Source organism: Bufo bufo, chromosome 3 (genome assembly GCF_905171765.1).
Source record: "Bufo bufo chromosome 3, aBufBuf1.1, whole genome shotgun sequence".
NCBI classification, from domain to species: domain Eukaryota; kingdom Metazoa; phylum Chordata; class Amphibia; order Anura; family Bufonidae; genus Bufo; species Bufo bufo.
This window is the reverse complement of record NC_053391.1, coordinates 284,777,034-284,792,808: the sequence shown is the minus strand read 5'-3', so window position 1 is coordinate 284,792,808 and position 15,775 is coordinate 284,777,034. Positions and strand designations below refer to the sequence as shown.

Below are 15,775 nucleotides of genomic sequence, written 5' to 3'. Positions count from 1 at the left end.
ATCCCATGGATTGCAAGATGAAAAACAACATGGGTTTACTTCAGGGAGATCATGTCAAACAAATCTTATAGATTTTTTTGACTGGGTGAATAAAATAATAGACGGTGGAGGTGCAGTAGACATCGCATATCTAGATTTTAGTAAGGCTTTTGACACTGTCCCACATAGAAGACTTATCAATAAACTGCAGTCATTGAGCATGGACTCCCATATTGTTGAGTGGATTAGGCAGTGGCTGAGTGACAGACAACAGAGGGTTGTAGTCAATGGAGAACATTCAAAACAAGGTAATGTTACCAGTGGGGTTCCACAGGGATCTGTACTGGGACCGATTTTGTTTAATATCTTCATAAGTGATATTGCAAAAGGCCTCGCTGGTAAGGTTTGTCTTTTTGCTGATGACACAAAGATAGGTAACAGGGTTGATGTTCCTGGAGGGAAACGCCAAATGGAAAAGGATTTAGGAAAACTAGAATGGTCAGAACTCTGGAAACTGAAATTTAATGTGGATAAGTGCAAGATAATGCACCTGGGGCGTAAAAACCCAAGGGCAGAATATAGAATATTTGACACAGTCCTGACCTCAGTATCTGAGGAAAGGGATTTAGGAGTAATTATTTCAGAAGACTTAAAGGTGGGAAGACAATGTAATAGAGCAGCACGAAATGCCAGCAGAATGCTTGGATGTATAGGGAGAGGTATAAGCAGTAGAAAGAGTGAAGTGCTTATGCCGCTGTACAGAACACTGGTGAGACCTCACTTGGAGTATTGTGCGCAGTACTGGAGGCCATATCTCCAGAAGGATATAGATACTCTAGAGAGAGTTCAGAGAAGAGCTACTAAACTAGTACATGGATTGCAGGATAAAACTTACCAGGAAAGGTTAAAGGACCTTCATATGTATAGCTTGGAAGAAAGAAGAGACAGAGGGGATATGATAGAAACTTTTAAATACATAAAGGGAATCAACTCGGTAAAGGAAGAGAGCATATTTAAAAGAAGAAAAACTACCACAAGAGGACACAGTTTTAAATTAGAGGGGCAAAGGTTTAAAAGTAATATAAGGAAGTATTACTTTACTGAGAGAGTAGTGGATGCATGGAATAGCCTTCCTGCAGAAGTGGTAGCTGCAAATACAGTGAAGGGGTTTAAGCATGCATGGGATAGGCATAAGGCCATCCTTCATATAAGATAGGGCCGGGGGCTATCCATAGTATTCAGTATATTGGGCAGACTAGATGGGCCAAATGGTTCTTATCTGCCGACACATTCTATGTTTCTATGTTTCTATGCTGTTCCCACTATCATCACTCTATTCTGGGGCTACTAGTGTCCTTGTTTGGCCTTGTTAACATAACTGTTTATTTTACCCTTCTTCTGATCTGTCTTGGGAGCATCCATAAGGCCTCGATCACACAATTGCCAAGGCTGATTTCAGCCTGTTATTGTGGGAGGGGCGTAGGCTTTATAAGCTCCCCTCCCACAGACACTCAGCGCTGGCGTCACTCAGTGCAATTTCCCAGGTCATGTCAGTCTCGCCTCATTCGGCTTCAGCTAGGTAAGTATGGCCGCCGGCGTCCTACCTTCTCTCCGCGTCCCCGCCACCTCCTTCTCTTCAGCAAGCCCTCCAGTCCTCTTCCCCGCACCCAGCGGAGCTGAACAAAGAGGGATCCGTTACCCAGCTTCGGCCCGGAAGGCAGAGTTATACCGACTCCTGGTATCCGATTCCTCTTCCTCTAGAGAGCAGGTGTAGATGTTGACAATCCAGTTGTCTTTGACACAGCTCCACGCCACCATTAATAACTTATCTACATCAATTTCGGACAATTTCGGATTATTACTTTTGATATATATAAGAACTGTAACAACTGTCCTGAGACCATTGATTCAGTAAATGTTCAACTGTATTACAACTCCTCATCCTTGCTGCTACCCTCAACATTTACACCTTACGGTGCTGGTGTCACGAACACAGGGGCCCAGCCACCAAAGCACCTTAAATACCCATTACCATCAAGGGCACCTCAACTTCTATCTGGCTTGTGTTCCCTGCAATAGAGAGTGCCCCAGAGGATTTAGTGCTGTCCTTTCCTCCACTGCACTGCCGGCCCAGGGAGGCTCTGCTAACCGTGAGTACAAACTACTACTACCCCCATCGGCCCACCGTCACCTTACGTGTTGCCCCTGCGGTCCGGCTCACTGCACATAGATCCCAATGTAGTGCATACTCTTAAGCACAGCAGGGAGACTGAAGGATAAATATGATGTAGGCACTCAGGGACATAATATGTTCTGTGAAATACCAGGGTAACCTGTCTGCTGCCTCTAGTAATAGTAACAGGCTCACCACTTCGCCATAGGCATTTACAGATGGAGATCCTCTTCCCATTGAAACATATAAAGTAACTTTTATGATCAACTAATGGCATATTCACTGCACCACACATCATTCAGCCTAAGCCCTTGTGATAAATCTGGTGCAGATCTAGACAGCCTAATTTAACACCATTTATATAATTTGTAAATCTGGGTCTTTGAGTGAACCTCGACTAATACTGGTCCACAGACCTCATCTAATAAAATTGTCAACATAATACAGAGTAGATATGACCTAAAATGTAGACACAGAGAGATCTCTAATGCATGTTTGAACCCACCAATGTCTTAAAGAGGACCCGTCACCTCTCTTAAGGCATTCCCTGTGTAATAACAATTCTGGAGCATCTATTCTTATTGCTCTATGTTGTACCATTTCGTTATTATTTCTACTAGAAGTTATGAATGATCTGTTAGCAGTATGCAGTAAGGGTACAGAGGGGTGTTAACACGTTAGGGGTGTGTACCTGCACAGTCTGATAATGACAGCACTGATTGGATAGAGTCAGACTGTGCAGGGACACAACCTCAAGTTGTTAACGCCTATGTACCCTTACTGCAGATCGCTAGCAATTAATTCATAACTTCTAGCAGGAGTAATAAAAGAATGGCATTACATACAGGCATAAGAATAGATGCTAAAGAATTGTTATTACATGGGGAATGCATGAAGTTATTAAAAAAAGTCATGTCGGGAGTGGTGACAGGTACTCTTTTATGTGAAAAACAAAAGCCTAAGCTCAACAATTCAACAGAAGTGTACTAGTGGTTGTTTTTCCTGCTGTGCACCACCTAGAATCTTATTGTGAGTCATACTGTACAAATGTGTACTTTAACTGAATGATTACTAGTAGATGACAGTTATTTACTCCACAGTCACAGTCAGCCGTTTGACACCTCTGTCAGCTCAAGACTCATCAACAGTCTTGTATGACCAGCTTAACATATTATTAACAAACTTAACAAAAGCTGGTCGCAAAAGAAAAAAATATTTAAAATAAATTTTACCTTCAGTTTCTTCCTCGACTCTGTAAGAAAAGAAAAAAAAAGTTAATAGAGTAAATTTATATTAAAAACAAATGTAGATGTAGTTAATGAATATCTACTAAAATAAAAAATACCAAATATTTAATCAAATTATCAAGATAATTAATAATACTTTAATGTTAATTAAAAACTTGCCAAAAATAATGTGTCATGAAATAAATAATGAGTCTATTCTCATCCACAGCTCTGGTCCTCCTTATGGTGTTTGTGTACATGGCTGGGGCATAGACATAGCCAGTAAACCTCATGTGAAGACTGCAGCCAATCACTGACTTTAAAGGGGTTAGACGAGACTAAAAAATGTCCCCCATATGCCCCTCACACTGAATATACTTACCTGGCTCCCTGTACCACTCCTGGTCCCAACATCTGGTATCGGGGGAAAACAGCCAATGGCAAGCGGTGACGGGGACGAGCCTCCCTAGTGTCACCCGTGATGCTATAGAGGCTCTGCACAGGGGTGAGATCTTACTGCAGCAGCCGAATCGCAGCAGCTTTAAGGATCCTGTTTGATGAAATGGCTTATATGTAGCTTGTATGTATGTGTGAGCAAATTAATATGTTCCAATTACAGAACTCTGCAAAGAATCCCATAAAACTAATGATAGTATGTGCACCAACTGTGGACAGCCTGTTCCTGGAGACAATGTAGGAGATGTCTACACCATTGCCTCTCAGCTAAAGGTCTCCAGTGCTGACATAGTGCAGAGGTTGTGGAATGGTTTACTTCTCAGCGGTCAGAAGTAGGGTTCAGTGAACCCAAACTGTAAAGTTCGGGTTCGTACCGAACTTTAGGATTTTTGGACCCCGAACCCAAACATTTCAGTAAAAGTTCGGGTTCGGTGTTCGACGATTTCTTAGTGGTTTTTGAAAGGCTGCAGAGCAGCCAATCAACAATCTTTTTACCCCTTATGCGCAAAACCCGGGCATGGTACAAAAAAGTTGAGGAAATTCCTCCAGTTCTATGAGGCAGTCCTCAAGGCCCTGATATTTTCTGACCAGGAAAGAGCAGGCCGGAGTACCTCGGGAACTGGAGACACCCGGATCGTCCCTGGTGTGGTCCCCCATACTGGAAAGAAGGGACAGACCCAAAAAATGTGCAGAGTGTGTCACAGGAGGGGAATACGAAAGGACACCACCACTCAGTGTGACACGTGCCACGATCATCCGGGCCTCTGCATTATTGGTTGCTTCAGGGAGTACCACACTTCCATGGAATACTAAATTTATAATCCCCTTCCCCAATTTTAATTCCATTTAGCCACTGATAATAGGAAAAAAAACTATGGTTGTCAGACTTGAGACGCTAAAATAAAAAAAATAGACATATTAGGTATCGCCACGTCCGTAAGAATCTGCTCTATAAAAATATCCCATGACCTAACCCCTCAGATGAACATGGTCCAAAAAATAAAATAAAAACGGTGCTAAAAAAGGTATTTTTTTGTCACCTTACATCACAAATAGTGTAATAGGAGGCGATCAAAAAGTCATATGCCACCTAACATAGTGCCAATAAAACTGTCTTCTCATCCCGCAAAAAATGAGCCCCGATCTAAGATAATCGGCTAAAAACGGACTCTTAGACTATTGAGATACTAAAATGTTATTTTTTTTGTTAATAAAAGGATAATAGCAGGGCCGGACTGGCCTACTTGGAAATTTCCCGTTAGGCCGGTAGCCTTGACTGCCGCACGGCCGGCTGAGGAGGCTCCTTGTCCGGTGTAGCGACTGCCACAAACACCACACACTGTAACGACGGCGGCCTTCTCTCACCTCCCGGAAGCACCCTTACTACTATGTCACAACTTGCACGCTTCTCATTTACAAGATTCGAATCTCAGGCATAGTTAGCAGGAGAGGGAGAGATGTGTCTGCTGGGATTCAAACCCACGACCTTCTGTATCAGAGGCAAAGCACTTACCCACACAGCTGTAAGAGCTGCATAGCTACTGACTGAAAAAATATGAGACTTCTACTGTAGACTCTGTTAGCTGTTATAGCCAGTGTACATCTATACACATGACAGCTGCCCCAACACACCCAGCACTGCTATATATCTATATGACAGCTGCCCCAGCACATTCAGCTCTGCTATATCTCTATATATGATAGCTGCCCCAGCACACCCAGCTCTGCTACATCTAATACACATGACATCTGCCCCAGCACACCCAGCTCTGCTACATCTATACACATGCAATGAAAAGGTTTGAAACCGCGCTGCTTAAGATTCAGTCGAACGCTGCACAGGTGAAAGAATCAGGGTACTAGCCTCCGTCCTCTTCTCTCAAGGGGTTCGATCCTCCTATGACCGCCTCCTCTGTAGGATTAAATGACCGGCATATAGTGAAGTACCCTCTTAGTTGTTGGTAAAAAAGGTTTTATTCTACTCACAGACAATGGTAGATAACAGGCATATCACAGTAAAATCAATTCAAACTCCTGCCCGACCCGGGTTTTGCTCTCTGGCTTCCTCAGGGGCGACAACTGCGCATGTCCACAGCTGGGCCCTTTAAATAGCCCAATCTCCCATTCTCAAGCTGTGGGAGCCATAGCCCAATCAGGACATATTAAAATACATCAGTGAAATACAATACATTTAACATATCATTAGTATGTAAAATCCTCTCACCATAAAACAATATCAACCGTACGCCAAATATATCCAAAAGTCAGTTAGATCTTTTTCAATTGTGCAGTATGCTTTTCACTATCATGTCGCCGCAGCCTTGTAGTATATACAACCTCATCTAAATATTTTGTTATCCCTATTATCTGGACCGCATTTGTATATAAAGTATACCTTCTTTTTCAGCTTTTGTTCCACATTTTTCGGAAAACTTCTTAGTTCAAACTATTCATATCTCTCTTATACGTTTCCTCCCGCACTCACCTAAATCTCTCTCCACTCACTATTAGTCACGTTGCTCCAAAACAAACACAACCCTGCCCCTACCCATTCATACAATTCCTATCACATGATCCGATTGTCCAATCAGCAGTCACTCCGCATGACGCTTCCTGGAAGGTCCTCAACACAAGGTAAAAACTTTTACTAGTTGATTCTCCGTAGACAAAACTTCTTAGTCTATACTTTACACTAGACACGGCTTCAGGTCAAACTCAATATTCAGACCACTCGGTTGCAAGGTCCCTAATTGGTAGATCCATTGTACTTCTTTTCGATTGATTTGCATCAGCGAGTCACCTCCTCGCCAGTGTGGTTAAACCACTTCCACCCCAGCAAACTTCAAGCCCTGCGGGTTCTTCCCATGTATGAGCTTGAAGTGAGCTGACACGCTAATCAAGGATACCGCACTGAAGGTTTTAGGAATACAGAGAATGGGGATGAAAGGCAAAAGTTTTTTAAAAATAATTATGTTAAAAATCACCAGTTTAATGATTATGTGCCGCAGCGTAATTATGGATATTACAATAGAGATAATGACCGTATATATCAACCTAATAGAGATAATGACCCCTCATACCAGTCCAATTATGGTAATTTTGAGAGAGGTAATGACCATATGTACCAACAAAAATATGGAGGACAGTGGAATGGTAATTATGGACAAGGTAGTGGTTATAGAGGATATCAATATAGACAGCAATACAGACAGCCATATCAAGGAGGAGGATATAATGGAAAACCAAGATGGAGACCGCAAAACAATTATGGTCCGAATCAATATGAAAATAGAGGGAACACAGAAAGGGTAGGTTATGAGGGGAGTGGTCATGTAGCGGGTGATATGAGAGGAAATGGGGAGGGAGGGAGACCAAGGTCGACACAACAAGGTGAACAAAATTTTCCCCATCAGAGCATAAAAGGGGTACAGAGGGAGGGGGAAGTAAAAGAGCAGGGTGTAAGAACACCACAGAAAAGAAGTCTTGTAGAGGAAGACGGGGAAAGGGGAAGAACAAGCCCAAAAACCAAGAAAAGCAAGGAGACATAAGAGGGATTTTCAATCTGAGTAGTCATGTGTTAACGGAAAACGAAAAGAATGTTCTCAACAAAGGATTGAAATATGCACCTAGTCAGAAAGTTAATAAATTTGAGATGTTTTTAGATATACATAAATTTATTCGAAAGATCAACATGGCTAAGTACTGGATGAACAACTCGGCCCCACAGAATAAAAAGGTAGAGGATAGGGATGAAATTGTGCACACAAACTTAAAAGAGGAATCAAAGTTTTTCCCCAAAAACCGTAACAATGAGTGTGTGGAAGCATTTAAAACAGGCCTATTGAAGGAATTAGAAGAAATGGACACGAGTAAGATAACACAGAATTTAACTTTTGGTGAAAGGAAGGCCCTAAAAGATCTGGAGCAGAATCCACACCTAATAATCAAGCCCGCCGATAAGGGGGATGGGGTGGTTATAATGAATAGAGATAAATATGAATCTGAAATGTTGAGGCTGGTATCTGATGAGGTCACGTCTAAAAAGTTAAAAAATAACCCCACATTTGAATATAAAAAATTACTTGATGATCTATTAAGTGATGGCCTCAAAAAAGGGATATTAAATAAAAAAGAGTTTGACTACTTAACTGTTCCTTATCCTATTGTGCCTGTGATATACCACCTACCAAAGCTGCACAAAAGCCTCACTGACCCCCCGGGGAGGCCCATAGTCTCGGGGTTGAATTCCCTGACATGCAAAATTAGGGAGTACATAGACTTTTACCTACAGGAATATGTAACCCAAAATCCCTCACATCTGAAGGATACTGAATCAGTAATACAGTTGATGAAAGATCTGAGCCCGCCCACATCCAATACATGGATGGCCACAGTTGATGTGGCGTCTCTGTACACGGTAATCCCTAAAGATCTTGGTATTAAAGCGGTAGCCAATAGGATTAAAAAAGACCCTAAAATAAGTGAACTACAGGGGGACTTTATTTTGAAGTGTTTGGATTATTGCCTCGAACATAATTATTTTTGGTTCCGGGATTCCCACTATGTACAGTGCTTTGGTACGGCGATGGGGGCGAAATTCGCCCCCAGTTTCGCCAATATTTTTATGGGGGCATGGGAGGAGACCACCATCCTTCCCACACTAGGGGCGGACACCCCCAGAGGGAGGTTAACCCTCTGGAGGAGATATATCGACGACTGCCTCCTAGTGTGGGAAGGAGAGAAGGAGGGACTTGAGACATTTATCCACCAGCTTGACGACAATGAATGGAACTTGCGGTTTGTGGGAGAAATTAGCAATGTTTCCATTAATTTTTTGGATTTGTGCATAAGAATAGAGGCGGGTAGCTTCAGGACCAGCTCCTTTTTCAAAGAGACGGATGTCAATTCATATATTGACATGAAGAGCTGCCATTATCAACCATGGCTTAAAAATATACCAAAAGGGCAATTTAAAAGAATGGCCCGAAACTGCACTACGGTGGAGGATTATAGACTACAGTGTAAGGTGCTTAAAGATCGATTCCTTGAACGGGGATATGAAGAAGACAGCCTAGATGCGTGCATCCAGACTGTAGAAAAAGAGAAAAAAGAGGAAAAGGGGAAAATGAAAGAAGAAAAAAAGAGTGAGAAGGATTACAGTTTTTCCTTTATAACAAGGTATAGCTCTATGTCGAATACCGTCAAAAAAGCAGTTAGAAAGAACTGGGGAACACTCAAAAATGACCCAATACTAGGGAAGGTCATACCTGAGAACCCTTCATTTATTTTCAGAAAGGCTCCAAGTATTAGAACCAAGCTGGTGCACAGTGCCATTCCCCCAGTGGATAAAAAGCGGGGCAAGGAGGGAGGGAAGTTTACATGGTGTGGGTTCTGTACCGGGTGTAGAAATCGGAATACGAAGGGAAGAATGAGAACACTTAACTGTATTATATCAAATAAAAATGGAGGAGAGTTTCGGATAAAAGGAAACTGTTCTTGTGAAAATGAGGGTATTATCTACGTATTGGAGTGCCCTTGTGGACTCCAATACGTAGGTAGAACAGTAAGGAAATTGAAAGTAAGGATCCAGGAGCATATAGGGAACATTAAGAGAGGATTGATGAGCCACAGCGTGTCAGCTCACTTCAAGCTCATACATGGGAAGAACCCGCGGGGCTTGAAGTTTGCTGGGGTGGAAGTGGTTAAACCACACTGGCGAGGAGGTGACTCGCTGATGCAAATCAATCGAAAAGAAGTACAATGGATCTACCAATTGGGGACCTTGCAACCGAGTGGTCTGAATATTGAGTTCGACCTGAAGCCGTGTCTAGTGTAAAGTATAGACTAAGAAGTTTTGTCTACGGAGAATCAACTAGTAAAAGTTTTTACCTTGTGTTGAGGACGTCATGCGGAGTGACTGCTGATTGGACAATCGGATCATGTTATAGGAATTGTATGAATGGGTAGGGGCGGGGTTGTGTTTGTTTTGGAGCAACGTGACTAATAGTGGTATCACCTACACAGCTCAGAGAGCAACCACACAGAGAGTAATTCTAATCAATTATTCTTTATTAGATATCCAATACATAGATGGTATATCGATTAAAAAACATATACAAAAGATTGTGCATACTGGGAACACAAAGGTGTTTACAATAAATGTATAAAAACAGAGTAAGCTCCAAACCAATAAGGGACTAGTATCCCCCCATACACAGTAAAGATCAATTGAAAGGGCATATAGACGAGCAAGCTCATCAAAACGTTCAAGTCTGTTGCAAGGTCAGAGACCAGGGGGAAACATGGAGGAGGTCAGATTCATAACAACATTTAACAGTAGGAACAAAGAGATCACCAAGATACTCAATAGACACTTGGAGATTTTAAAACTTGACCCCTGTCTGAAGGATCAACTAAAAGAACATCCGAGCATTACTTTTAGAAGAGGAAAAAACTTAAGGGATCACTTAGTAAAGAGTCACTATGTAACACGCCCCCCCAATCTCTTTGGCTCAAAAGGCCCACGATGGGGAAACAAGTCCTGTGGCAAATGTGTCGCATGTACAAATATGGACAGAAGTGACATCTTCTGGGATATGCCCCATAAAAAAGAGTACAAAATCACTCACCCCATTGATTGTACAACAGTGGGGGTAATCTACTGGGCCATATGCCCCTGCGAAAAAATCTATGTGGGGATGACCTCTCGACAGTTTAAAAAACGGATCCGCGAGCATGTGCTAGCGATTGAAGCTGCACAGGAGATAACTGATGTGCAACTGTTAACAACCATACCAAGGCATTTCAAAGCTGAACATGCTTGTGATGGATCAGCCCTACGTTTTCGAGGGATTGATCATGTAATGATCTCCCAAAGAGGTGGGAATTGGAAGAAATTACTGGCTCAGCGAGAGACACGCTGGATATATACTTTGAAAACTATGGCCCCTGTGGGATTGAATGACTATAATAGCTATGCTCCATTTCTCTAGATCATCTTCCCTTTATGTACTTCAAAGTCTGGATCATCACAGAACCACCAGGTAAGATGGGTTCATTTTAATCATTGTTAGTTATCTGTTGATGTAATGATGTATAATTATTTTTAGCAGTGATTTGGTCATGTCCTTTTTGTCTCTGATACCAGTGTTGGGCTGCCTGTATATCATGCAGCCACACGGTGGTTCTCCCTGTCTTTGTCAATTGGTTTTAATATGGATACTGATCTTCTGTGTACTCTTTTTCTCGATTCCGGCCTGTCTTAGTATAATCTGAAGATTTGAATAACATACATGGAGCTTCCTGGTTGATGGAGTGTTTTGAGATATACCCGCAGCACTAAGAATGCAAAATAAGTGTGAGAGAGAAAAGAAATGAAAAAAAGAAAAAAGAGAAAAAAAGAAGAAAAAAAGAGAAAAAAAGATGTGGAGAAGACTAAGGTGGTCTGGACTCTCCTATCTATGGAAACCCCTGAGGAGATACATTATACGTCTGTGTATACACACAGAGTCAGAGAAGTGACCGAGGGGTTTCTGGAATGGGGTACACGCTGTGTAGGGTTTTATATGATTATAGTGATGAAACATGTATAGGCGAGCTGGGTTTGGATACCATCAATATAATTCTTTCCTATAACACTGGCACTGGCACTTTTCTAACACTTCTCTTTCTGTCCTTCACTTTATTCTGTTGAGCACATGCACAAGCACTTTATAATTGATGGTATCGGAACACATCTGGTCTTTGGGTAGGTATTGGAGGTAGGGGTCTGTAGAGTATCACTTGGATCCTATACATCAACCCAATGGTCCGGGTGTTGGGATACCCTTATGTTGAACATCTAATGATGGTAGACAAACATTTGATGTCCAAAAGATATATATACACTGGTTTCTATTGGCATTAATATTATGCAACTTACACTATAGCACTTTAGTTGTGTATTGTGACTGTTATATTATGTGGGATACTGCAGTAATTATATTACAGATAACGAATGTAGCTTTTATAATCACAATGTAGAGATATTACTAATCTGTTTGTGCACGGGTCACTTTTATTATCTGGAGATATTGAATCTATTTTTGAATGTTTATATAAAATATCCAGCCTCATATATATATATATATATATATATATATATATTTATGTATTCAAATATGTTTATTTATTTATTTATAATCATCTTTACTTCTGTTATCACTATTATATCTATTTGTCTATATATATACAGCAGAGAATGTTGATCATATACCATATGACGTGGATCCTGGTCTCCTCCGCAAACAATAACATTGAAGTTTCGATGTGCCGCTGGTCCGATCATGTGACCCGCCTCGTGACTTGGTTGCTAGGAAACTAAGTTGCCGTGGTAGTATGGCGTTAGTACAGAGGGTGACGTCACTCCCTGGCGCCGTTGGCTGACGTAGCCGAGTCATGATGCGGATCGCATGACGGCAAGAGGTCATCTGAGTGCCATCTGTGATCTAGTGTATGCAACAGTGGGGAGTGATGCGGAGGTATAGTGAGAGTGTTTAAAGCTCAGGATTGAATGGTGCCGTAATACGATCTGGAGAGAGAGGTGGGTGGTACCAATACCTTATGATCAGGTGACTGATGACGAGACTGAACACGACTGACCATTGGTTGGCCATGTTCCCCACGGCCAGGAGTAATTGATTTGCTCAAATTATGGAAAGCTGAGTAGGTGTGTGCTGATTGGTTGAATGTAGATGTCTGGAGTATATAGGAGATCAGTATGGAGTAGTTCAGTAGGCCCCAAGAGGAAGCACTTTGCGAAACGATCGTCGGGCGGCTGTTTCAGACCAGGGTCAGTAGGTATTTATTGCATTTGCACTTTAAACTGTGCTGCTTTTTCCCCCCCTCTTCCTTTGCAGTCTCCGCTTGATGTGGGCAGCACCCAGACTTACACTCCCTTAAATGGTTGGAGTGTTTGTGTATGTATGCTCTGGATGCTATTATTACTATAGGCGCCCCATCAAGCTAATACTGCTTTACTGTGTATGGGGGGATACTAGTCCCTTATTGGTTTGGAGCTTACTCTGTTTTTATACATTTATTGTAAACACCTTTGTGTTCCCAGTATGCACTGTCTTTTGTATATGTTTTTTAATCGATATACCATCTATGTATTGGATATCTAATAAAGAATAATTGATTAGAATTACTCTCTGTGTGGTTGCTCTCTGAGCTGTGTAGGTGATAATACGAATAACTCCATGCGAGATATTTATGACATAGTTGTTTTTTGGTGCTTTGTGACTAATAGTGGGTGGAGAGAGATTTAGGTGAGTGCGGGAGGAAACGTATAAGAGAGAGATGAATAGTTTGAACTAAGAAGTTTTCTGAAAAATGTGGAACAAAAGCTGAAAAAGAAGGTATACTTTATATACAAATGCGGTCCAGATAATAGGGATAGCAAAATATTTAGATGAGGTTGTATATACTACAAGGCTGCGGCAACATGATAGTGAAAAGCATACCGTACAATTGAAAAAGATCTAACTGACTTTTGGATATATTTGGCGTACGGTATATATTGTTTTATGGTGAGAGGATTTTACATACTAATGATATGTTAAATGTATTGTATTTCACTGATGTATTTTAATATGTCCTGATTGGGCTATGGCTCCCACAGCTTGAGAATGGGAGATTGGGCTATTTAAAGGGCCCAGCTGTGGACATGCGCAGTTGTCGCCCCTGAGGAAGCCAGAGAGCGAAACCCGGGTCGGGCAGGAGTTTGAATTGATTTTACTGTGATATGCCTGTTATCTACCATTGTCTGTGAGTAGAATAAAACCTTTTTTACCAACAACTAAGAGGGTACTTCACTATATGCCGGTCATTTAATCCTACAGAGGAGGCGGTCAGAGGAGGATCGAACCCCTTGAGAGAGGAGGACGGAGGCTAGTACCCTGATTCTTTCACCTGTGCAGCGTTAGACTGAATCTTAAGCAGCGCGGTTTTAAACCTTTTCATTGCATGACTCCCGAGTGTGAATTACCCACCACACTATATCGGAACCAGCAGCACAAGTAACTGTCCGTGTTCTGGGACACAGGACTGACATTTTCTTTATTTCACATCTTTACACATGACAGCTTTCCCAGCACACTCAGCTCTGCTACATCTATACACATGACAGCTGCCCCAGCACACTCAGCTCTGCTAAATCTCCATATAACAGCTGCCCCAGCACACTCAGCTCTGCTATATCTCTATATATGATAGCATCCCCAGCACACCCAGCTCTGCTACATCTAATACACATGACAGCTGCCCCAGCATACTCAGCTCTACTATATCTCTACATATAACAGCTGCCCCTGCACACTCAGCTCTGCTATATCTATATATCTCTAAGTATTACTATACAGTAAATAGATATATAGAGATATAGAAGAACTGAGTGTCCTGGGGCAGCTGTCATGTGTATAGATGTAGCAGGGCTGGGTTTGCTGGGGCAGCTATCTTATATAGAGATATAGCAGAGCTGAGTGCGCTGGGGCAGCTGTCATGTGTATAGATGTAGCAGAGCTTGGTTGTCACGGATGGTGTTTCAGAAAGCTGGAACTTGTAAATAAACATCCGACTGGCTTGATCCCAAACTAAGGAGCATATGGGTGAGCCCTATAAAACCCCTAGAGCTCTCCCTGACTGCTATGCCCATGCAAAGGTCTCAATGGTAGACGATTGCATGTCCACGTACCTTATGCTATGTGACACCTGAAAACCTTATAATAGTGAGGGGACACGACCACCGGCTCCCTGCACTTAATACGGACGGAGTCAGGGTCACCTACAATCAAGCTAGCAAAGAAACACAAATAAAGGAAACAGACTTATCTGAGGAATCAGGAGAAGGAGCATCCAGCAGTGAACAACTCATCCAGGAAGAAGTATAAACCGCAAAGTGAGGCAGTATGGGAGGGAATATAAAGGGAGACAATCAGTGCAAATAGGTGGCAGCTGGGAGTAGGAAAGGAGATGAGAAAGTGAAACCAAAACAAAGAACATCATACAAGAGGTAGAGAAGAACGTCTGCCAGATCTTCTCTCAGAGCTGGTGGTGACATTGGAGTGCTGGGCAGCTGTTATGTGTATAGATGTAGCAGAGCTTGGTGTGCTGGGGCAGCTATCATATATAGAGATATAGCAGAGCTGAGTGCGCTGGGGCAGCTGTCATGTGTATGGATGTACACTGGCTATCAAATCTATAAACGAGTCTACAGTCGGAAATACAGGCTAAATTAGAATACACAAGCACTGACTCCATATATGGACATACAGCGCGGGACACAGGCCGGAAGAGGCTGCATCGCATCGCTGACATGGAGGTAAGTATCTGTAAGCAGTGAGCGGTCCAATGCGTTCCACCTGTGATTTCCACTCAGGTGGAAGCTTAGGCGTTGCTTTGCATTCCACCAGGCGAAACCGGAAGTTATGACTCTTCCAACCTCGCCTGCGCACAGTAGATTTCTCACGGTCCTGCTCTTCACCCATACATTATACTGGGCCACTACATCGGCTTCTATTTACCTATAATAACATTTTGTGTTATCCATATACCATCTTTACACTGGTAATATAGATTACCACACATGCGTTCCACCGTGGAGCTCATTTTCCGGAACCGAAAGTGATGTTTATTGCCACCTCACTGAGTGAATTAGCGGGAAAACAAGCCCTGGACCATATAAATAACCAACACTAGGCAAGTATTTCATGCACTCCATGATTTTATTATTTTATCACTTGTGATTGCTCTGAGGTAGGGGGTATGAGGTAACACCCCCGAAACGCGTTTAGCTGTCCTGTGATACCAACAAAGGAATTTACCAGAAGTACCATCTGTGGGACTGACGTTCTTCCTAAGACTCTACAAGCGATGCAGGCGAGGGAGGTTGTGTTTCACAATT

At 42.3% G+C, this 15,775-nt stretch overlaps 1 protein-coding gene across 3 annotated transcripts in view; it reads right to left on the bottom strand.

The window, feature by feature from the left end:
• Positions 1-15,775, bottom strand: part of TNNT2 (troponin T2, cardiac type) — a 565,716-nt gene that overhangs the window by 443,363 nt on the left and 106,578 nt on the right. For 2 of the 3 annotated variants that reach the window (XM_040424165.1, XM_040424169.1), the window contains exon 2: positions 3,385-3,404. The exons of the other annotated variant lie outside the window; for it this stretch is intronic. In XM_040424165.1, the coding sequence (XP_040280099.1) occupies positions 3,385-3,404 (20 nt within the window). The remainder of the gene's footprint in view (positions 1-3,384; positions 3,405-15,775) is intronic. 3 annotated transcript variants of the gene reach the window in all.